Source organism: Rhinolophus sinicus, chromosome 1 (genome assembly GCF_057876585.1).
Source record: "Rhinolophus sinicus isolate RSI-liver-muscle chromosome 1, RSI-T2T, whole genome shotgun sequence".
NCBI lineage: Eukaryota > Metazoa > Chordata > Mammalia > Chiroptera > Rhinolophidae > Rhinolophus > Rhinolophus sinicus.
This window is the reverse complement of record NC_142501.1, coordinates 211,183,788-211,207,330: the sequence shown is the minus strand read 5'-3', so window position 1 is coordinate 211,207,330 and position 23,543 is coordinate 211,183,788. Positions and strand designations below refer to the sequence as shown.

The 23,543-nt window shown below is 52.3% G+C and overlaps 1 protein-coding gene across 3 annotated transcripts in view; it reads left to right on the top strand.

The window, feature by feature from the left end:
* Nucleotides 1–4,262: 4,262 nt before the first annotated feature.
* Nucleotides 4,263–23,543, top strand: part of CRMP1 (collapsin response mediator protein 1) — a 50,781-nt gene continuing 31,500 nt past the window's right edge. The window contains exon 1 of one of the 3 annotated variants that reach the window (XM_074321132.2): nucleotides 4,263–4,775. In XM_074321132.2, the coding sequence (XP_074177233.2) occupies nucleotides 4,395–4,775 (381 nt within the window). In that variant the 5' untranslated portion in view covers nucleotides 4,263–4,394. Of the gene's footprint in view, nucleotides 4,776–7,958; nucleotides 8,046–8,284; nucleotides 8,961–23,543 lie in introns of those variants that run through there. The other 2 variants (XM_074321138.2, XM_074321141.2) reach the window with 2 other exon arrangements.

Below are 23,543 nucleotides of genomic sequence, written 5' to 3'. Positions count from 1 at the left end.
AGAGACTCTAGGGGAGAACTTGTTCCTTGCCTTTTCTAGCTTCTAGAAGGTGTTTGCATTCTTTGGCTCATGGTCACTTCCTCCATCTTCAAAGTCAACAGTGTAGCATCTTCAAATCTCTCTGTGCTTCTGACACCTACTTCTGGTGTCACATGTCCTCTGACTGACCCTTCTGCTTCCCTCTGTCACTTATAAAGGACCCTTGTGGTGGCTTTAGGCCAAGCTGCATAATCCAGGATAACCACCCCTTCTCAAGATCCTTAACTTTATCACATCTGTTCATTCCCCTTTTGCCATGGAAGGTAACATATACACAGGTTCCGGGGATTGGGAAGTGGCCATCTTTGGGAAGGGGGCATTATTTGGTCCCCCACAATTACCTATGAACTGATTTGGAGGCAGCAGACAAAAGCAGACGTTTTAGAATCAAACAGGCTTGAATGTGACCTGTATCTCTGCCACTTGCTGGCCCTATAACTTCAGGCAGCTTGCTTAACTTCTCTGATGCTCTTTTTATACCCAAAAATGAGTGCAATAATCTGTTACTTGCCTCACAGATTTGCTAAGAGTATTACACTCCTAACAATAATCTACAATTCCCTTTCCCTCACTTTTGGAAAACATTCTTTTTACAACTGATGTATTTCTAAAAAATATTTTGTGTTGTTTGCCCTCCCTCTCCCCCTCCCAAATAAACCCCTGATAGAGAATGTGGATTAGGGCTGAGTGGTCTGTCCTTCGGCCACTTGACGTGTCCCTCTCTGCCCTCTGCCATCACCCTGGAAATCTTCATGGTCTGACAGGATGAGCTCCTGGCCTGTCCTTCACCAAATGTCATGCTCTAATTTACTCCCTTCCTGGAGAACTGAGAGAAGCAGTTGGAGAACAGGGTGGGAAGGTCACAGCCATCCGCTGGACTGAGTAGGATTTGCTCAGGTTTCCTGGACTTTTTTTTCTGCTGGCCTCTGCCAGACACTGCTGCCCTCAGTCTCCATGCAGGCTGGTGGGCACGTTTTCTAACTTCTACTCCCAGCTTTGTTTCCTGCCTCCTTTTCTCTGCTACCCTTGAGTTGCTGGCCTTGCAATGAGGAGATGTTGTAGAAAGGACTCAGATAAACCTGGGTGGAATCCCCGCAGGTCAGTTCCTGTCACTTCCAACTGAGCAGTGGGTTTGAGGTTTGTCATCTGCACTCCAGCCGGAAAACAGAGGTGGCATTGTTTGCCACATGGGCCTGCTGAAAGCAGAACGTAATGTGTGTCAGAAATTAACCATGTGTGCAAAGACACTTACCTACGGTAGGCGCTTGATAAAAGTCAGATCCTCTCCTTTCTAGGAGAAGAGAGGTGTGATGAGGTGTAATATAAAATCTGTGATACACTAGGTGACCAAAATGTGTATTGGATGAATGCTGGATGGTTAATTGTCCGAAGTTGCATGGAGAATGGGATTCTATCTAAAAAATCTAGACTCTTTTGACTACACCAGTCCATTCCCTTACCTCCTTCCTCCCAATGGAAGCTCTTCAGCCGAGCTTCTTGGGTTAAGATGCAGACTCTGGGACCACAGTACTGCTTTTAAATCCTCAAATGGCATCATTTACTAGCTGTGACCCTGGGCAAGTTACTCATCTCTCTGAGCCTCAGTTTCCTCATCTGTAAAATGAAGATAAAACGGTACCTACCTCAAAGGTCGCTGTGAAGCTTAAAAGTGTTACTATATATGTCAAGTACCTACAGGGGTCCACGACATATAGTAAGCTCTCTATAAGTGGGAACTATTATCCTTTTTTTGCTTCTGCATAAAGACAACTCTTTCTCTCCTCCTCCGTTGTGTCACTCCCTCCTGGTCTTGACAAAAGGCCTAGCCCTTTCTCGCAATGGAAAGGGTTTTCTTGGAAAGTAGTGAGTTCTGTATCACCAGCGGTATTTTAACAAAGCCCGAGATACAATCCCCTCGAGATGTTGAGAGCAGATTCAGGCAGACAGAATGAGAATTGACCTCGAAAGTTCTGCTGAACTCATATTCTTGGATTCTCTGATTTTTCTGTGGATTTAGTCACTACGGATATTTGTGGCGCTCTAGAAGTCTCTGTGTGGTCTTCAGTATAGAATTTCCTTGCCTGGACTGTGCTGGGATCAGTATTTTGCAGGACAGAAGTTTGTACTGAAAAGCTTAAAACACTTGCAACAATGCAACCTAGAGTCCTGCAGATCTCAAGAGGACCATCTGTGACAAATCTGTGCAGGGTGCCCAGGGACAGAAGAAAGGAGGCCAGCATGGGGGATGGGATAGGTATTAATAAAAGAGTGGATGGAGGCAGGGATGGTGGTGGTGATATTCTCTGTTCTTATTTACGTTTAGCTCTCTCTCCCCTACTATAATACAGACTTCTTGAAGGCAGGGACTTTATAAATATTAATCTGTGTGTTCCCAGCACTACTTTGTGTCTCAAGCACAGAAAAGGGACTTTCACTAAATGCCCACTGTGCTCCAGGCCTGGATGCACAGCAGTGAGATGTGAGGCATTAGGCAGCTGCTTCATTTCCCCCTTCCTGTTTCTTCATCTGCCCAGTGGGGAGGTAATACTACCTACTTACTGCACAGACCAGCTCGCTCTAGGGTTAAAAGACAGTAAATGTAGGGGGAGGGGTGTCAGCTGAGACCATGGAGCCAGTGTCCCCAGAGTCTTCAGTGCATGGGTCCCAGCAGTCACGGGAAGGATAATGTGAATCCTGCTGTCTGTCTGGGACTCCCAGAGGTTATGAGGACTGGTGCTGAAGGGACAGCTCCCAGCACGTGGTGCTGGGGTGGGGGGTTGGGCGCAGCCATGCTCGGGCTGTGGTCCCCACCCAGACCCTGACGCTGCGCGTCTGGACGCGCTGCAGAGGGGTTTGGCAGCTGGCGATTCTGCCCCTCCAGAAAGAGCACCTGGGACCACCAGGTCCCTGGAAACTCTTAGGATCCTCTGTTCGATAATAATCATGGAAAAAGGAGGGATGGTGTCTAAGAGACGCACACTGCTCCTGGCCTTGAAGGGGGGTTGAGGGGAACCCCAGCAGAGACCTCAGGCCACAGTACCCTCTATCCTGGCCCTAGTCAGAGGAAGCAAGCTGCAAGCTCCTGGCTCAGTGAGGGTAGGCTACCAGTATATCAGGGGGGTCATGGAAAGTGACCCCTAGAATGGGGAATATTTGTCTGGGTGACTGACAGCACTGCATGTGGTGAGTTATCTCTGTGTGTCTTCTTCTGGAGTGTTTCTATTATAGCTCTCGACTTCCCTTATTTCTGGTGTGGATCTGTGTGCGGGTGTCCTATTGGGGCTTATGTGTGTGGACTCACTTTGTGAGTTTGCCTTTGGCATGAGGGTGCGAAAATCTCTTTGTTGTGTGGTGTTGCAGGAGTGAACATCATATACGTTTGTGAGTCACTGGTTTGAGTGCAAGAGTGTATTTCCCTCGTGTGAGTGACTGTGGTCCTTGCATGTTCTTCTTACCTTGCTGTTTCATCCTTCCTGGCATTTAGCACTGCCCAGCGTGTGTGTGTGTGTGTGTGTGTGTGTGTGTGTGTGTGTGTCCCTCGTTAGAATGTCAGTTCCCAGAGGGCAGGGCTTGGTCTATTTTGTTCACAGTGCCTTCCCCCAGCAAGGAAAAAGTGCTAGGCACGAGTGAATGGTCACTGAACAACAGCGCTGAGTGAATGAATGCTGTGTCCAATGTGTGGGTGTCTCCCCAGCTGTGCAGTCAATCTCGGTGTGATGCTGTGTACGCGTGGGGTTGGGTGACTGAGAATTTTTGGGTGTGTGTATATATATGTGTGTGTTAATAGACTCGGGATATGTGCAAGCATGTATGCGTGTGCAAAATTGTCTACGATGTGTGTGAACGAGCCTGTGTGTTTGGGAGAATGTGTGCCAGGATGTTTGTGCATCTTTCACGTGTTTGTATGGCGTAATTGTCTGGTGTGCTAGTACCAACCTGTGTGTGCCTCGGAGTGTGTACGTGTGTGCGTGTGAATACACGCGGCACCCATCCCTTGAGCCCGGCTCTCGGCCTGCGTGCGGGGAGTTGGGGTGCGGCGAGGGCACTGCGGTTCGGCTGCCCGCCCTCGGCGCTGCGGCTCGAGCACGTCACCGGCCCTCCCCGCCTCCGCCGTGGTCCCCGCCTCCTGGTCCTTTGTAGCCAGCCGCAGCGCTCGCCGCCAGCCGCTAGGAGGCCCCGCCCCGGCCCCGCCCCTGCCCCGCCCCGCCGCGCGCCCCGCCCCGCCCCGCCTCGCCCCGGGCCGCAGTCGTGCCTGGGCCGCCGCGGGCCCGCACCCAGCGCGGAGCGCGGCGTACTGCTGTGGCCAGGACCGCGGGCGGGCTGGAGCGCAGACTGGCGGCCGGCCTCGGACCGGTATGGCGGACCGGCGGCGCGCGTGGAACACGGAGGACGACCTGCCCGTGTACCTGGCGCGGCCGGGCAGCGCGGCGCAGACCCCGCGCCAGAAGTACGGCGGCATGTTCGCCGCGGTGGAGGGCGCCTACGAGAACAAGACCATCGACTTCGACGCGTACAGCGTGGGCCGCCGTGGCTCGGCGCGCACGCCGCGCAGTGCTGGCCGTCTGGACGCCGTCGGCCTGCCGGGCCCCGGCGGCAGCGAGGACACGGCCAGCGACGTGAGCGAGCCCTCGGGCTCGGCAGTCAGCTCTCCGGGAGAGCGCGACGAGCGGCCGCCCGCGCTGCGCATCCGCTGCCCAGCGCCCCGCGACCTACCACTCGGCCGGGACAATGGCCAGGTACCCTCGGGGCGATCGTGGGCCGGACGAAGGGGGCGGGGACCTCGGGGCTGCTGGGCGTGGGGTCGCTGGAGGGCAGTGCCGCGGTGGGGGTGCTGGGGCCGCTGCCCCCGGGCCTGGGAGAGCTACGGAAGGCCCCTCCCCCACTCCATCGTACTGGAGGTTAGGAGAGGTTGTGCGACTCGGTCAGGACTGACCAGCAGAGTTTACGAGGCTACAAAAGGTCCTTCGAGGTCCAGTCCTCCCTCCTCTTCTGCAGAAAGGGAGAGCGAGGTTCTGAGAGGGGAAGTAAGTTGGCTAAGCCACCACATGGATCCATAAAACGCGAAGCGACCTCTGGGATGAATTTAATCAGGGATCCTCATTCGCCGCTTTATGGAGAAAGAGGGCAGTTCCTTTCGGCATCCATCCATTCATTTAGTCATTCACTCAATAACTACAGAACACCTACTATGTGCAGGCGCTGGGATAGGTTCAGTGATATGCCTGTGGTCACACCACTCAAAGCTGGAAGAAGCCTCTTCTGAGTGCTCCCTCTGTACTTTCTCGGGGAAGGATTTGGTTAAAGATTTAGATCGTGGTGCAGATAGAAATGGGAACTGCTATCCCCAGCACCGGCATCTTCAGGGGCCCCACCTGAGTCCCACAGCACGACTCCGGTGTACTCACTTCACAAGGCAAGCTGCAGGCAGAGTGGGGTTTTGAACCCGGGTCGCTAGCTTTCCTAGACTTGAAGCCACCCCCACCCCCACCCCCAGTGTGGAAGCATCAAGGAGAGGTAAATCCAGGCCTTGGGCCCTGTGGCTCTTCTCCCTTGAGCTGGAGGTCGCCAGGGAACTGGGGCAGATGGATGGATAGAGGGCACAGCTTTGGGATGTATAGGTTAGGGTCAGGGCCAGGTGCCTGCAAAACAGAAGTTGGAGCTCTCAAGGGCTCGTGAGCCTGTGGGCTTAGCCCAGAAGTAGATGTCTGGGCACTGCTCAGGTCCCACACCCCTGGTCGGTGCTGGGATCCTGGCTCAGCACCCCAGCCCCACCCCAGGCCAGGTTTGGCAACAGATTCACTGTGAGAACTAAATCAGTTAATGTCAGTAGGTAGTGAGCATTCAATAAATGGTCGTTGTTGAGTTTTATTATTTTTATTAACCCATCTCCCCTTAAATGCTATGGGAGGCATAAGTGGGCCAGGAGGAAGCAGAGCTTGATCTGGATAGAAATCTGAGAGGGCTTCCTGGATGAGTGGGGGTAGGCTGGCCTGTGGCTGCTTTGATGCAGTAGTAAGTCTCCTCTGTCCCTGTCGCCTCTGTCCCTCAGGCGGCTTTCTGTCCCCATAACTCGGGAACTCTCCATGGTCCTGAACCCGATGCCCCGCGAGGGCAAGGTCTACAGTGGGGGGCGGAGCGGGGAGGGAACGAGATATGAGAGCGTCCGGTCTCCTTTTTTCTACCCTTACTTTATCTCCCCCAGCCGACCTCGCTTCTTTGGTGGCCGATCTCGCTGGGGAGCCAGGCTTCCGAGCCCAACAGGGAGAGGCTTCAGGGTCACGGACGGAGAAGCCAGGCCCAGCACCAGGGAACACTGGTTTTCAGCTAAGGCACTCTCCCTCTTGAACCTCAGCTTCTCCATACGTGAAATGGGGGTGGCATTCTTCTCCCGGCCCCCCAACGTCCGGATACAGTGGCGTATCAGAGAGGCGAGGGCCTTTTGTGCAGGGCGGGAGCTGTCTGGAGCTGGTCGGCATCGCCCCGGGGCTCCGGAGCCTCTCCCACTCCTCCTTCCTCGCATCCCTCTGGCCTTCTCTGCCTTTTCTCCTTGGCTTCTCCGGGAGTGGACAAAAGGCGGAGCCTCTGGCGCGCAGAGGTGTCCGGAAACATTCGAGGTTTGGGACTGTGGAGACGAGGACCGCGAGGTCTCCCTGTGGGGAGTGTTTTACTTTCTGCGGACGGAGCGACCTAGGGGCTGGGGTTCCGGGGCGCGTCTAGTTGCTCCTGCGCTTTGCAGAGGGTGCCGGGGGCCTCCCCCCTCCCCTCTCAACGCCCATAAAGCTCTTTCCGAGGGAGGAAGGAGGGGTGTCTGCGGCGCAGGCGCACCGGTTTCCGAGGCCCAAGGCTGAGCGACTGCGGGGCTTTGTACCCGGGAAGTCTGCTTGGAAGCAGCGGTCTGTTTGGCCAATCGCGGGCCGGTGCCCCTCCCCCGGTACACACGTGGTTTTGTCCCCAGCCTTCCAGCTTCCCTGGCCAGACAGACCACTGGGGACGCCCTGACGCTTTGGACCTAGGACTTAACAACCCGGAAGAAGGGAGTGTAGGTGTCAGGGGGGAGGGAGAGTGTCCTCACTGGCAATTTCCGGTCATCAACAAGGATTTAGGACCCAGCTCAGAGCCCAGGATGAATGAATGTGTAGGGGAGTGAATGTGCTGTAGACAAGGGGTGCAGACACCTGGCTTCCAGATACTGTTTGCTGCAGGGAATATGCTTTGCACCTGAGATATCATTTTACCTCTGTAAGCCTCAATTTCCCACCTGTAAAATGGGAAAATTATAGCCTAGTGTTCCTAGAATACTAAGCTGCTTCTACCATGTGAACCTACAGCCCTATGTCCATTTTAAGGCCAAGGCGCCTCTGGCCTCCTGCACTGGACTGGAGGACTGGCCTTCAGGTGGTGGTGGAGGTAAGGGCTTCTGGCCCCAATCTGTGTGGTGGGGAGCTTCACCATGCCTAGCACACCCTCCCTCTGGGTGGCAACTTAGACGTAAAGAAGACGGATCTTTTTTAGCGCCTGCAGGTTTGGATTTTGTAGGCAGCAAGTGAGCGGTAGAGAAGGTTAGCGTTTTATTCTGCTTGGAGATTTGGGTCCACTGTCCACTGCTGGGGGGGGGGGGGCTTGCTGAGGCTGCCCGCTTTTCTCCCTCTGAACTCTTTTTTCCCCTCTCCTGTCACTAAGTTTACCTTTCCCGGAGCAACATCTAGATCATGTGTTGCTGGGGCTGGTGCCCACTCTCCACTGGGAGGCAGGATGTCCTGTCCTCCTCCTGTACCCCAGTCTGTTCTGGGGGCTGTGGGAACCTTCATGCCAATGCTCTGGCCCTCCAAGCAATCACTGGTGGCAAAGACTGTGGGATGACCTGGTGGCTCCAATGCCAGGGGCGTGCTGAGTGATGACGAGCTGCTGCAGAGGGTAGAGCAGGTCAGCTGTTCATGAGGAGCTCGTCTTTAGGATCCCTGCTGCACTCCCTGGGTCTGGCAGGGCGACTCCCGCTGAGACCTCTGGTAGGCTGGCTCCGTGATGGGGGTGGGGAGGGTGGCAGGGAAAGGCATTATGGAGAGGCCATTGAAGATGAGTCTGGGAGAATGGGTAAGCTTTTGTCTGGAGTAGGGTATTCCCGGAGAGGGTACAGCTTGAATGAAGGTTTGGAGTCTGAGATGGGGACGTTCTTGGTTATTCAGGGAGTGGCCTTAGGAAAGGACAATCAGAGTCTGGGGAAGAGAGCGGAGGGGGCGGTCTCTGAGCCGGATCGTGGAGAGCCCTGAAGGCTGCAGCAGCTTGGGCGGGTCCTCGGTACCGGCCCACACTCCCGCCCCCACGCAGCTGGTCCTGGGAGGCTCCAGGCGCGGGGCGGCACACCTGCGGCGCTGCCCATCCGAAGGCCGTCTCTGGCTTTTAAAAGAACCCTGAAAACCAACCCTTCCCCATTGCGAGAGCGAGGCTGGGATCCAGCCGAGGGCCTGTGCGCTGGGTGGAGGATCGGTGAGGCTAGGGGGTTGAGGGAGAGCGGGGGGCGGAGTGGGGTGGGGATCGGAAAAGAAGCGCTTCCTGGTTCCAGCCGAGAGGGGCGAATAGAGTTCGGCTCCGCGCCGCCGGGAGGAGCTGTCTGTCTGCAGCACCCTCCTCCCGCCCTCGCCCTCCCTCCTCCTCCCGCCCCCTTCGCGGAGCCGGGCGGTGCTGGCAGCCGGAGCAGCGGCGCGCGGGCCGAGAGCCGGGGCAGCGGGTGCGTGGGCAGCCGCGAGCGCCGAGCTTCCGTCCCTCTTCTCGTCCCTCCTGGGGTTTTTCACTGCGCCCGCGGGGAGCGGGACCCAGAGACAGCCGTACAGCGCGATAGACAGCCCACAGGTCCACCAGCCGGGCCGCGGGCACCAGAGGGGGCCATGTCTTACCAGGGCAAGAAGAGCATTCCGCACATCACGGTAAGCCGGGCCCCCGCCCCGCCCTGCTGTTCTTTGTGGGGTGGGGGTGGTCGCCGCCAGGGTCGGATCCGCCGGGGACTGCAGGGGCGGCCCCCGAGGCTTTCTGCGACGCGGCGGGTGGGGCGGGGCCGGTCTCTCATTGCAGCCCCCTCCCCCAGCCTCTGGGGACAATGGGGGTGGGGGGAGTCCTGCCTGGCAGGGCGGGGCTGGAGCCTCGGGTCCTTCTCCCCGCGGGCTTGCAGCCCCCCCGCCCCCACGGGACGTGCAAGAGGATGGCGTGGACAGGGAGGATACAGAGCTGAACAAAAGAGGGAGGGACGCGGGGTCCGAATCCCCTCCCCCTGCCTTGGAGCCTCCTGAGCGCGGCCTTCACGAGGTCCAGCCCTTGGATCTCGCTGCGGAGTTTCTTCCCTGTTAGAGAAAGGGGAAAGATCGACCGCCGACTCCCACTCCCAACCCATACTGAAGGAATGAAAGTCTGGACCTAGAGACTGCGCCATGATGGAGCAGCCCCTCCCATTCCTCACCGCAGCTAAAAATAACCAAATGGGGTGGCACTGGTGGCTGTAGCCAGGGAAGGGTTAACACTGGGCCGTGGGGATGGTAGTTGAGGCTGAGCAGTCTGCTGTGACCCTCGCTGTGTCCCTCTGTCTGGCTGGAAACAAAGAATACCTGGTCCTTATGCTTTGTCTCTGGGTGGGGAGCTGAGGGCGTGGCTGTCTGGAAACCTGGCCTCAGCTCCCATTCCTTGCCTGGCACCAGAATGAAACTAACGCATTCCTGAGGGGTGTGGACCCATGAGCCTTGGGTGGTGGGTGCCAGAGCAGCCAGGTGCTGGGAGGCGGGGTTCTGGGCCTGATGGAATCCTCCCTCCAGGGTGATGCGTGAGCTTTCTCATTTACCCAGAATCCATGTTCAGGGATGACCCCAGGGCACCTGCAAGAGGGCAGCCGTAGGTAGAGGAGGAAGCTGACATTTCCCACCTGCCTGCTCAGCCTATTGCAGATCTTGTTTTATTGAGTCTTCTCAATACAATCTTTGAAGGAGGCTTTGTCTGTGTAAAGCTCCCATAGGCTGGAGCACTGGTCGGGGTGCAGGTGCGGAGAAGGTTGGGGAAGAATTGGGCCCCTGTCTCCCCGGAACAGCCCTGCAACCTTCCCTACTCTGGTCTGTGTCTTCCCTAAGAAATCCCTTCCGTGGCCCAGCTTCAGGTCTTGCCAGCCAACCTTTGCTGAGTTCCCATCCAGAGGTGTGACTCTTGAGGGTGGGGACTACCTCTGAACCATCCTTAATCTCTGCCCTCAGAAATGGAGACGGGGAGGTGTAAGTGACCCATATCTGAACAGTGTGGTTAGCTAAGAACTGATGGCCAGGAATGTGGCTGCCTCAGGCTGGGCAGTGTGGGAGCAGAGTCTGGCACATTGGGATGAGCAGGTCCCTTTCTTGGGACTTTCTAACCTTGTTCCCCTGGGGCGGGGGGTGGGGGGGGAGAACTGAGGCAGGTGATAGAGGTGGGATGATACAGTGACTGATAAGTCAGAAGCTCTGGGGCCCTTTGTGGCCCATGGCAGGTCTGTGCCCCTCTCAGGACCCCAGTTTCCAAGAAACCTGAGCATCCAGGAGTGAAAACACTTTAGTGAGGGTTAGGCACATACTAGTAAAGTTTTCAGAACTGCTGGCTGATCTTTCTGCTTTAGTCCTTTGTGTGAAACAAGTGGTCAACCCATGTGTGAAAGGGAATTAAATGGAGTGATTGCAATAGCTTTAGTGGCATGGGGAGGAGAGATGCTGAAAATTATGCCTAGGTCTGGGGAAGAGGCTGTGGATCAGGGAGGCATTTGTGTTTCATTTGGTCCACGTAGCCCACCCAATCCAGAAAGATTGGTGGCTTAAAGGAGAAACAACAAACCAGAGAGGATGGTGTTGGATGGAGCGTGTTTGTAGGACCCTCAGCTTCCTCGGGGTTTTTGCTGGTAATGTACATGTTGTGACAGGAACAAGAGTGCCATTCAATGGATGGGTGGGTGGGCCTGTGGCTTTCCAAATGCTGCACGCTTAATCTGTTCAGTGATATTCATTTGGTAAGTTGATAATAATAAAAGCACCTGGTCTGTGCTGGACACCATGCTCGGTGCAAGGGAACGTGGGCATGAGAAGGGCTTGGCCTTGCCTTCCCAGGGTTAAGCAGAGACTGACATTTCAGCCTGAAATTGCTACAAAGTGTGGGGGCTGTTATACGGGGGAGTGCAGGAGGCTGGAGGAGACACGGCAGGGACAACCACCTAGTCCTGGGAGGGAGATGGAGGAGGGGGGCCCAGAGGCAAAGAAACTGAGGGAAAGTCAGCATCGTGGGAACACAACCTCTGCTTCCTCGTGCAGCTTGTCTTAGAACAAATCCCAGAGGCCGTTAGGATGATGTTGGCAGCCATGGTGTGTGTGGCCTGTGTAGGGACCCAGGGGCTTGAAAAAGGGCCAAGATACAGCTTTCAGCTGCATCCCCAGGTCCCACCTGCTTGATGTTGGGCCACTTCGTGCCCCTGGGAACCTCAGCTTTCTCATCTGAACAATGGGAAGAAGGTCCCAGCATTGCCAATGAATTCGGAGATAGGAGAGAGGACACTTGAGCAGAGGAGGAGAAGACACGTCCCAGGCAGGACACAGTATATGGACAAAGGCAGGGAGACAGCTGTGGTACGAAAACATCCTACCCATGTTGATTATGGTCGTGGTGTCTTTTCTTCTTTTTTTCCACCTCAGTCTTTTTCTGAGGTAATAGAATAAATAGCCTGTTAGAGAAGGGGGAACACTTAGCTTCAGCCTAGCCACGGATTGTTTAAAATATTTATAAGGCTCTCTTTCATGTGTGGCTTTTTAAAAAATTAATGGCACAACCGGGGATTAACTTGGCGAGAGCTGTTTCTCAGGCCCACTGTGGGGGTTAAGTGAGTCGGACTCCTGGGCGTGGCTCTGGGCAAACAAAGGCACATGGCTTCCTGGCCCTGCAAAAGCTCTTGGCTCCCACTCAGGCCCCCAGGAAGAAGCCCGCTCAATTGTGGGGGGCAGACGAGTGTCTACCATGATGGCTAAGAGTTATTATTGAAAACAAGAACCCATGAGTACTGACCATGTGCGATTTTGTAGTGTCACAGCATTCCACAGGATTTCCACGATCTCTCACTTGGTTTTCAGAGCAGTCCTGTGAGGAAGGCAGCCTACATATAATACCCCTATTTTCCAAAGATAATACCCCTATTTTCCTAAGGCTCATAGACACTTATTGTTATGTAAAGGTTCTGGCCTGTGGGGGAAGGTAGAACTGGGTTCAAAAGGGAAGGTAGACAGGCTGCTCCACTTGCTAAGAAAATATCTGATTTGAAATCTCAACCTCAATTTCTCTCTCTCTCTCTCTCTCTCTCTCTCAATATGTGTGTATGTGTGAGTGTATGCATTTGGTGTGTAAATGTGTGTATGTGTGTATTGTAAATCAAACAGTAGAGATGTTTGATCAAGAAGAAAGATCAAGTAAAAATCACATCAGACTGAATTAGTTACTCTCTGTGCAAATATGCAAAAACCATGTGAGATCTGTTAGGCTTCTTCCTGAGGGTAGCATTCAGCCTATCTGTAGACATTCAGTGTATTTCCCTGCCTTTTTACACACAGGAGTTGAGATGCCCAGGGTGCTTTGTCATGCACAGTGACACCAGGTGGAATGGAGGTGAGAGGCAAGGCCCTGAGATGGAGATGAGGGACCCATGTATGAGAGGTGCTGGTAGAAAATAGGAAAATGCAAGCTATCCCAGCAACCAGGGGTCCCCAGCTCAGGTGCTGTGAGCACAGTGGCGTACTGAAAAAATCCTCTGCATATGTGCTGCTAAGTTTTGATCGGCGTTTAAAGTGGATCCTTGCTGCAACCAAGTCTACAAATTGTCCTGGTAACATGTATCAGGGGCAGCCCTGAGCGCTCACAGGCAGAGTGGTGTTGAATGGAGTCTAATTTTTTGTGAGTAAAAGGAAACTCTTGCCCTGGAAAGGGAGGATCAGAGGACTTTGCCCCTTGAGCACAGAACAGAACTGCCAGAGCAGTGGATAGCGCCAAGTGCTGAAAAGTAAGCAAGTGCAGTTAAGGAGCTTGCATTCATTCACGCCCCGTGAGACAGACACAGTCACTGGGCAGTAGGAACGGCATGGTAATGTTTGCTGACTGATGTGGTATTTTAGGTCTTTAATCCCTTTAAGAATGCTGCAAATTTTTATACTACAGCACTGCGCCCTTATCTGTAGGGGATACGTTCCAAGACCCCCAGTGGATGCCTGAAACCGCGGATATCCCAAATCCTAGCTAGACTGTGTTTCTCCTGTACAAACATGTGCTCCCTGGCTTCTCTTTGCATATCCAGATTGCCAGCAGCACCACTCTGGCGCTTTGGGGCCACTATTAAGTGAAGTAAGGGTGCCTTGAACACAAGGACACGACACCGCGATCTGGTACCCAGGATGGCTTCCTAGTGACTAACAGGTGCATAGCGCGTGGAGTGTGTGTGGATGTGCGGGATGGGACAGCATGGCACGGGATGTCATCGTGCTACTCAGAATGGTGCACAATTTAAAACTTAGGAATTGTTTCTTTCTGGAATTTTTCATTTAATATTTTTCATGTAATATTTTATGGACCATGGTTGACCACCGGTAATTGAAACCATAGAAAGTGAAACCGTGGCGGGGGTGGGGGGGAGAAACTACTGTATTTGCAAGTACATCGTGGACACAGAAAGGCTGAGATTCATCACCCTAGAGAGATGCAGTGATCAGATAATAATTTTGCTCTGAGAAAAGTGAATTGGTGGTGCTGGCTTGGGAAATGGCTTGGGATGTAGGATGCTTCACAGAGAGGCTGGTCTGGAAAATAAGCAAGCAGGTAAAAGGAGGGAAGTGATGGCTGTGGACATAGGGGGTTGCACTTCCCCACTCCTTTCTTGGGACTGTGGCCCAGGCACCTGGAACGTTCTCACCGCCCAGGCCCTTTGCCTCTGTATACGCTATGGCCATTCCTTGCGGAGACTTCTTTCTCCGGGGGCTGGGATTGTGAGCACTGCCGCCTCAGTACCTGTGGTTTGTGTGCTTGGCTGTGAATGCTGGGAGGATGGGCCAATGCCAGCTTCTCCCGGGTGTCTCAGGAACACTGTGGCGTGCTGGAGACTCACAGCAGCCCCCTGCTGTGTGAGTAGATGAGTGAGGACCAGATGGCAGGCTGCCGCTTCACTCAGTGAGGTGTTGCCACTCTGGCACCTGACTTTCCTCAACAAATGTCCTATCTGTACATGTAGCATTTAGGTAGTTGCCACCCAGAAGGAGATGAGGATGGCATGGAAGGTTTTTGGAGCTAAAGAAAAAACAAACAAACAGGCCTCCTAGTGGTCCTTTGGCAGTGGGAAGAGGGCGGAGCTGACTGACAATGGGCTTGGCGGCATTTCACACAAAAGCAAGCTTTTACAGTAAGAACCTTCCATGCACAAATTGGATTCATCAGAGTCCACTTCTCTCCAGAACCTTGACTGAGGAAGCTACTTGGTGTCTGAACTTGGGGTTAATTCCATGGGAAGACTCAATGGAGCTGAGGCAGAGCAAACAAGTGGGTGTTTGGGAGATTTTGTACCTCCCTGAATTATGCTGCGCGTGCTTTTTATTATACACGATTCGTACACTGTTAGGGTTTAAACCCTAACAAAATCTCAGCAAATATGTGATTTATACAACATCAAAGTTGGAAGGAACCTTTTAAATTATGTAAAATTTGTTGCTTTTGTGCGTTTAAGGAGGTGGAAAAGAGTGCCCATTGCTTCTCCCCCATCCGCACCTCCCCTCTAGTGTAGGCATTCCAAACCTTTTTTTTGTTTTGCATACCTCCAGTGACAGGGAGGTCACCACTTTACACTGCAGCCTGCTTTACTCTGGGACAGTTCTGTTATTGGAGAGCTCTTCTGTATGTGCAGTGAGAGTCTGCCTTTTGCCCTCAGAATTTTCATGGGTTCCTTCTTCTGCCACACTGATGTTCCTAGAGGCTCTGGAAGATATTTCAAAGTCACCTAGGACCTTCTCTTTTGCAAAATGGCCCCAGTTCTTTATTCCTCATGTAGCACAATTTCCAGGTACAATGTTTGGATTTTTCTTTCCATGTGTTTTCTTTTCCTTCCCTTTCCTTTTGCTTTTTGCTGCCCCTGATTTCTGGGCATGCAGAACAAAATGGGTTCCCAAGTAAAAGTTAATCATTGGGCACCTTTTAAACCAGTTTAAAAACTTTCCAAGGTCATCAACTCTTTTGACAAGTGGATAAAAACAATGGAAACTTTTGCAGACACAGAACATTTGGCATAAAACATTGGATTGCGTAGGCCATGTTTGGTGTGTCGAGTGCTTTTATGGATTGTCCTAAGGAATCCTGTGATGCAGGTGCTTGGATCAGTTCCATTGACAGACGAGGCACACAGAGGTTAAGTGTTTTGCCACAGGTGGTCCAGCTACGAAGCTGTGTGGACCTCACCGTCTCATGGGAGAAACAGATATAAAAACGAGCCGGCAGACCAAGTGTCGTGAAGTCATGAAACAGTGCTAACCGGAGGTGCAAGCCACGTGCTGTGGGAATTCCAACAGGTGACAGCATGTGTCTGAAGTCAGGACACTGCGCCTGACAGGGTGAGTTGGGAATCAGTGGGCACAGCGGGTGTGGTAGGAAATCCAGGCAGCAGGACGGCCACAGGATCACACGGGGCGGTGAGCGTGCCATTTGGGGAGGCAGAGTGTGGTGTGAGCAAACGAATATGGTGGCACAGCAGTCAGGCCTGGGAGAGCCTAGGAGGGCACACTGGTCCTACATGAGGACAGCTGCTGAAGGGTTCTAAGGAGAGGCCTGCCATGGTTGTACTGTGTTTAAGAAAGGTCACTGGCTGTGGAGTGGAGGGGACAAGACAGGCAGGGGGGCCTGACCTGGGGCAGGTGCAGTGGGAGGTGGAAATCAGCAGGTGCGTCTGAGGACGTTTCTGAAGCAGGTGCAATGGATCTAGAAAAGAGCTGGGTTTGGGGTGTGAGAGGCTAGAGAAGTTGAAGATGGAACTGAGCAGGTTGCAAGGACTTGAGAAAATCAGGCACTGTTCTAAGTGCTGTCCCCGTGTTAATTCATTTAACTTTCAAAACAGCCCTCTGCGTTATAGACAGGAAACCAAAGCACAGAGAGGGGACCTTGCCTCAGGCACCGGGATGGGTAAGTGTGGGGCCAGGTTAGAATGCAGGCAGTCTGGCCTCTGCCCTAGTGCCCTTCACCCGCAGACAATACTGCCTCTTTGTTAAATGAGATAGTAAGTGAAAGCACCTGGCTCCCAGGGGCGTTGTCAATGTTTATTCGGTGAGTAGGTCTCACGTTTAATATCTTACTGCTGGAGAGCCCTTTGCAACCTTCGGAGCCCTTTAGTCTGCCTTACTCCCTTTTGGTCACAATCACAGCAATCCTGTCAGGAGGGAAGATGAGGTGCGTGGTGTTGGGAATGTTCTTGATAAGTAGCTGAATGGATAGGTGTGGTCTGTGCTCACTCATCCCCATTTTGCAGAGGAGAAAACTGAGGCCCAGACATGTTAACCAGGTGCAGTGAAGAGAACACTGGGACAACCACCAGAGGGCACTGGGCTGTCACTTTGTAGGTAGCAGATGACACTAGGTTCAAATGCATCTCCACCATCTGGCTGTGTGACCTTGAGCAAGTGACTTCACTTTTCTGAGTTTCCTCATTTGTAGTAATCGCACCCACTTCTTAAGGGGACTTAAGAATTAAAAAGGGAAACCCATGTAATGCCGAACTGATACTTACTAGGCACTCAAGAATGTGATTTTTCTTAAAGGTAAAGGATTTCTGTTCAGATTGCTTCATATCAGGAGAAAAGCAGAGACCAGGAAGCACCGGAGTCTGTAGACTAAAGGCAGGTGTAGCCAGTGTCCTCCTCCTCCCGGCAGCTGAAGGCCTTGCCCACTCCTGGGCACATGACAGAGGTCTGTTCTTTGAAAACCAGGCACTCACTCCCTCAGGGAGTGCTTTCTGAATACCCAGCAGGTACTATGGGCCTGAGCTCTCGCATCTCACCCGTTATAACTGCAGTTGTCATGGAAATGTGCCTGAGCTTGCAGAAAAGGCCTGCAATCCATGGGAACTGCCTGTATTTCTGATTCATGAAGGAGGAAACTGCCACCATGGCCCCTACTCAGAGTGGAGAACAAATGTGTGTTAATTAGATTCCGTGTCAGGCCTGTCGTCACTTCCAGGGCTGCTTTCCTGGAAAGTGGGGCAGAGGGCCTCCGGCTGACAGGCCGTCCCCTGAGGCAAAATCAAAGGAAAATGGGCTGGTTTTCTGGGAATAAATACGAGCGTGCAGTATGGCAGCTCTTGCTGCTGCAGGGAGGCTGGATGGGATATCTGCGAGGGGAATCTGGAGGGAGGCGGCTCCGCTTGTTAAAGGGAGTAACCGAGTCATGGAATTATGAAGTATTTGAGCTAGAAAACGCTCTTAGACAGCAGTCACTGTGGCCGGGGCTCCGGGCACAGAACCCCGATGGGGTATCAGGTCACTTGGATGCAGTAATGCCCCATAACGAACAGCCTTGGAATTCTGTGGCTTACAGCCACAAATAGGTACTACTGCTTAGAGGTCTGTGGGTGGCAGAGCCTTGGCAAGGCTCAGCTAGCTTTGTCTTCAGGCTTCTGTTTGGGTCAGATATGCCCCTCCTGCCTTCTCATTCTGGAACTCAGACTGAGGAAGACCCATTTATTGGGTTCTATGGTTCGCGGGGGCCAATGGGCTCTGAAGAAGTTGAGTGGAAACCCATCTGCCTCTACAGCTTTTGCTCAGACTGGGACACTCACCTCTACTCTCATTCTATTGGTCAAAGCAAGTCACGTGGGCCTGCGCATAGTCAGTGGGGCAGGAGAGCCCTGCACCACATTGGAGCAAGGCAAGGGTGGGGGGGCAGGAAGAATTGTGAAACAAGTAGCACAGACTACCACAGAGGGTCTGCATCAAAGTTATCTGGGGTGTTTGTGAGTAACAAGTCATGTAGATCTAGTAAATGAAATCATGTAGATCTAGTCAGTGAAAACGGTGACAAAGTCCCTGGATTGGAATGTTCAGCAGGTAATCCCCATAGATTTCAGGATCATTGAGGTTCTGGTGCCGTGGTGTGAGCTGTACGCGCATAGGTGAGGTATACCTACCTGTCCTGTTGAATTTTTGAGTTGCAAACATCAGCTTGCCGTCAGTGGCTTGTTTGAAGGATTAATAACTTTTAAAACCCCTGGGCATTTTCTTTGTCTTAAGAGAAAGCAGTTCTGTCTGCATTTAATGCGTGGACAACGAGCACATTTCTGCAAAAACGGGGCTTCCCCTATCTTTCTGAGACTCATTTCCGTGCTTGCCCTTTGGAGAGAAAAGGATTCTTCATCTTTCCAGAAGTGACTGGTCATTTAATTGCTGTGAGCCCCTTCCCACTGAGAATCAGGCAGCCTCATTAGAAGCTTAATGAACCAGCCCCCCGACCCCCGGCTGGAGCGGCCGCCTCAGTGTGAAGACCAAACCTCTGAGATCCTTTTTGACACCCATTTATTGACCACAGATGCTGATCTCTGTGTTAGTGAAGCATTAGGAGAGGGGACATGGGGGATGCCTGCCCTCCCCCCAACTTCATGGGTGGAAAAATGAAAGTATTGAAAGGGTGGTACTAAGAGTTGAACGTACTTGAAACCAGCTGCATGTGTTGTAAACCGTAAGCTATGATTGCTTTGGTTCTGTGGTAATGTAAAGACTACAAATATGCCGGTGAGCTGAGAAAGAAAAGCAGTGAGGAACTACAAGGCTGGATGGGACAGGAGAGAGAGAGAGGGATGGCGGGTGAGCGTCCCAGGGTTTGGAGAAACCTTGCTGTCCTAGGACCCAATGGTGTTTCAGCACCGGGGACAGCACACGTCTCCGCCCGCCAGTCTTCAGCCAGTACGTGGAACCTGGGACTCGCAGAACACTCTACCTGTCTGTGTATGTATTATGTATTTTGCTGGAATGTTCCCCTTCTTCTCCACTTGGTCAGCTTCCTAAATTTCTCACGGTTCAGAACCCAGCTCAAATGGCCCCTCCTCGATGACATAATGAGCGTCGTTCCCTGTTGTCTCCATAATAAAGTATTAGTTCTTTGCTATTTGCCAGCTAGCCATGGTTGCTAAACTAGTGATTTTGGGGTAATCTTTGGTTTAATGAGAAAAGCACCTCTCTTTCTTCTGAGGCTCCCCAGGCATTAATGGATTTTCTATTCCTCTGACTTTGTGGTGGAGATGACAGGTTTTATTTCTACCATGCAGTGGGGAGAGCAGAACTCAGGGAGGTTTAACCCTTTACTCAGGGATAGACAGCGATGCAGGAAAGTCACTGTGACGCGGACCTCCCCTCCTAGTTGAGGCCGACTGTTGTTTATTTTGCTATTGTGTGGGTAGGAATGCCTGACGCTTGAAAGGCTAATTTTTTGTAAGCACTGCTCAGCATCAGGCCTAGTGTTTGTGAAGAGAACAAAGGCAATCTGCCCACCCCAGCTCTCTCTTCCCAGTTGGAGCTGGAAGGGAGATAATAGCCGGTTTGGAGAAGAAGCCCTCCCCTTCCCTGGGCGTCTCCTGACTCACAGGGCAGCAGGCGGTGGAGACACGGTTCCTGCCCAGCAGCGAGGGTTAGGTGGGCCCCCTGTGAGAAGGTCTTTCAGCATAACCTGTATTGTACAGGCTTTGCACGAAGCCACCTTCGATGCCTAGGCAGCGAGCTGAGGCTTTCAGGGAAATGTAAAAGCAGAAAAGAGAGGTTTCTGTTTTCTCTCTTTTTCTTTCTCTCCTCCCTCTCTTCCTCCCTTTCTACCTTCTTTCTGTCACTCCTTCTCTTTATCATTTTTTTAATCTCACTCTTCCTGTCTCTCCTTCTCACTCTCTTTTCAAACATTCTCTTCTTCCCTCTTCCCTTGCCTCCTGTCTGTCACCCCCCTCTTCTCCCCCTTGGCAGACATTTGCTGAATACAGTGTAAGCCTCCTGGCGGGTCCCTGGGGATAAAGAGATGAATGAATTGCACAGGACTTTCCTGGCCATGAAGGGGTGTCCAGCCCAACCACAGATGGACACGTGAGCAACGACCATGAAGTATGATGAGTGTCATGGAAGAGAGGGAGGTGCAAGAGGCAGTGGGGACGTGGAGGCACCCCAAAGTCTCTGCTTGGGGGAGTCAGTTACTACCAGAAAGATCTCCTCGCCCTGGAATTACCACCCTGTAGAGAGTTTGGTATTTTGCTTATTCACCTGACATTTCATTGTTCAACACTTGTTGTGAGTTCTTAAAAATTCTTGGGAAATGCTTGAGGAGGTGAATGATGCCCGTTAGTGGCACAGCTGTAATTAATGCTGATCACATCTTTCTGTACAAGGTTTTGACCTTGCTCGGGATATTTTCCTGTGGACAAACTCCCAGCACTAGATTTCTAGGTTAAAAGTCACGCACACTTTTAAGGCTCTTGATACATTTTGCAAACTTGATTGACACTTATTATGAAACCCCAGCTTTAAGGAAAATGTAAAGATGGTCAGATTCCCTTTTTCTACTTCTGCCCAATGTTTGCATGAGGTCCTGGTTCAGAAACTGGTGTGTGTTTGACAGCTTCGCTGATGAAAACCCTTCCATTACCTTGTGACCAGCCCAGACTCCCTTCCATGCATGCGTTAGAGTCCCTTAGAGTCCCTGTGAGCTGGCACCTAACATACCTCCCAGGTTCCCCACTGGGTTCCCCAACCAGAGGAAGCCACAGCAGATCCCCAAGCACGCCGGGCGCCTTCCGACCTCTGCCTGTCCCCACGCATCCCTCTGCAGTCCCTTTTTTCCTCCTACTGGTCCTTTAATCTCAGAAGAAGCATATCCCCCTGGGAGGGCTGGAGTGGCAGAGGCTTCAGTGCCCTTGCCAATCCCTGCACATCGCTGTGTGCCCGCTCTCCCCACACGGGGGTGCAGAGGCTTGGTTATGACTCAGTCTCCCCCACTGGCCTGAGAACTCCTTGAGGGCAAGAACTGTTTCTTTTAGCTGCACTCCCTGCTTTCTTAAATATTTATTGAGTGTAGTTCCTGCTACAGAAAATGACAAAGAATAAGCAATGTGTAACTCTACCCACGATTCACACGTGCCACTCCTGTGCTAAGCACTTTGGGTACATACCCCCTGGGGTTCTCCCAGCCATCCTATGGGACAGGGACACTTGTCCCCATTTTATAGATGAGCAAACCGAGGCTAGGAGCGATTAAGTCGCATGGACAATAAGTGGTCCAGGATTGGAACCTGCGTCTGTCTGACTCTGGACATTCTGTTCTTCCACAACACTGATCCAAGGACACGAGCCCTGGGGAGCGGAGTTCACTTTAGGTCACCACCATCGCTGTGGAATGAACTGGCAGTCTCTGGCATACCTGGGCTGTGGGATTTCTGTTGAATTTCTAGTTAGATATTTTATTGTCTTTAAAGTATTTAAACAGTGATTTCTATACAGAGCACGTCACTGTTCATGTATGTTATGTTTACTCCTCACGGTTATCTGTGAGAGGTAGGGTATTAATACTTTTCTGTTAAATGTGTGACTTTTATTTTGTTAAATTCTTTAAATTATGTCCCATAAAATTGACTTTTTTATGGCAAACAGTTCTGTGAGTTTCCCCATTTGCATTTCCTGCATGAAGAAAGGGAGCCCTAGAGAGTTGGGTCCTTGGATCACAGACCTCGTTTTTTTCCTAAATTGAAACAGAGGATGGAATGTCATGGATTCTAGGGTGTGAAAATGTTTAGAAACGTGACAGAAATGTGTTTGATGGACAGATGCTGGAGAGGAAGTTAGGAAACCCTGGGTCTAATCCATTCCCTTGTTAGTTATGAGAATGTGGGAGGTAACCCCGTGTCTCAGCCCCATCTCCACCTGAGGTCAGGTCAGACCTTTCCAGGCGTGTAGCTCACCACTCCAGGAAAGCACACTTCCACAGGTGTCTCTGGTGGAAAAGTCTCCTTGTCAAATTTTTCACAAAAGGATCTAAGTTTGGAAAATATGTAAGCTTAGTTCCCCTCGTGAATATTCACATTGCACGTTAGCAGAGTAAAGGATCTGGGAATTCCTGTCATAAAGATCATTTCTGCTTCTGTTTAACCCAGAATTTTCTAAACTCACGACACCTGGGACTCCCCCTTTGGGATAACATCTACTAAAACCGCTCTGAACTAGAGTTCCAAGGGACATGACTTTGAAAATGCTAATTAACAGGCATAAGCACTACTAATTTTAAGGGGAAAAAATGAGAAAGTCACATCAGCTCTTGCCTTATTGTGGGCTTTTTAAGAGAAATACTGGCACCTGAGGACACCGGGAGTGTGGACTCCTGGCAGTGCTTCACACAGCAGCTGGTGGTAGTTGGGGAGGGGTGGCCTTGAACCCAAACTACACCAGCAGGGCGGGGCTGACCTTCTGGCTCACAGCACACTGAGTACCACCTTCCAGGCGGAGCCTGCAAAGCCCGCTGTTGAGTGTGCAAGGCAGACGGCTGCCTGCAGGAGGCCGTGTTCGGGAAGCCATGTGCCGCCTGCCGATGACGCACATTTGCCTGCTTTCTGGGGCCGGGGGAACCTGCACACCGGATTGTCTCTGCTTCTGGATACACAGAGCTCATACCTACTCTTTCTTTGGTCCTGCAGCATCCTCCAGAGGGTGCCCTCCCTGGGGTGCACACGTCCTGGCTGGCTTCTAGCTTAGGGATAAGAGGCAGGTATTGGTCCTGGGAGTGATTGAGGTTGAAGCCCCTTCCTCCAGAGACCTTGCTCCTGGGGAACAGGATGTGCTGATTCATCCTTCCATCTGTCTTTGCATCCATGCATCCACCCATCCACCTACCTACTCATCCACCTACCCACTCATCCACCTACCCACTCATCCACCCATCCATCTACTCAGCTACTCATCCATCCACTTGTCCATCTATCCATCTGTCCACCCATCCACCCACCCACCCACCCATCTGTCCGTCTGTCCATCTGCCCACCCATCCATCCACTCATCCACTCAGCCAGCCAGCCAGGGTGTAGTCAAGGTATCGGAGATGCAGCAGTGAAAAAACAGGTGAAATCTCTGCCCCCGTGGAGCTAACAGTTTCGTAGGGACAGCTGCAGGGCACCACTCTAGTTGGTGCCATCCATCCACATCAACGCGTATGCAATTTGTCCTCTCGGACGTGTGCCTGACTCAGCCAGTGGTGTAATGTGCCACAGCTCTGATGTCAGTCGGGTAAGACACATTTTAGACAAACATGTAAATGTATAGTATGTCAGACATACTATAATAAGTACCACATAGTCATAAAGTGGGAAACGGGTGTGGCATCTGCTGGCAGGGCAGTGGTGTGTGGTTTTCCAAACAGGGCAGGCAAGGGGAGGGCTCTCAGGTCGGTGCCACTGAGCAGAGACCCAAAGCAAGGGAGAGCGTGAACTTTGCCGAGATAGG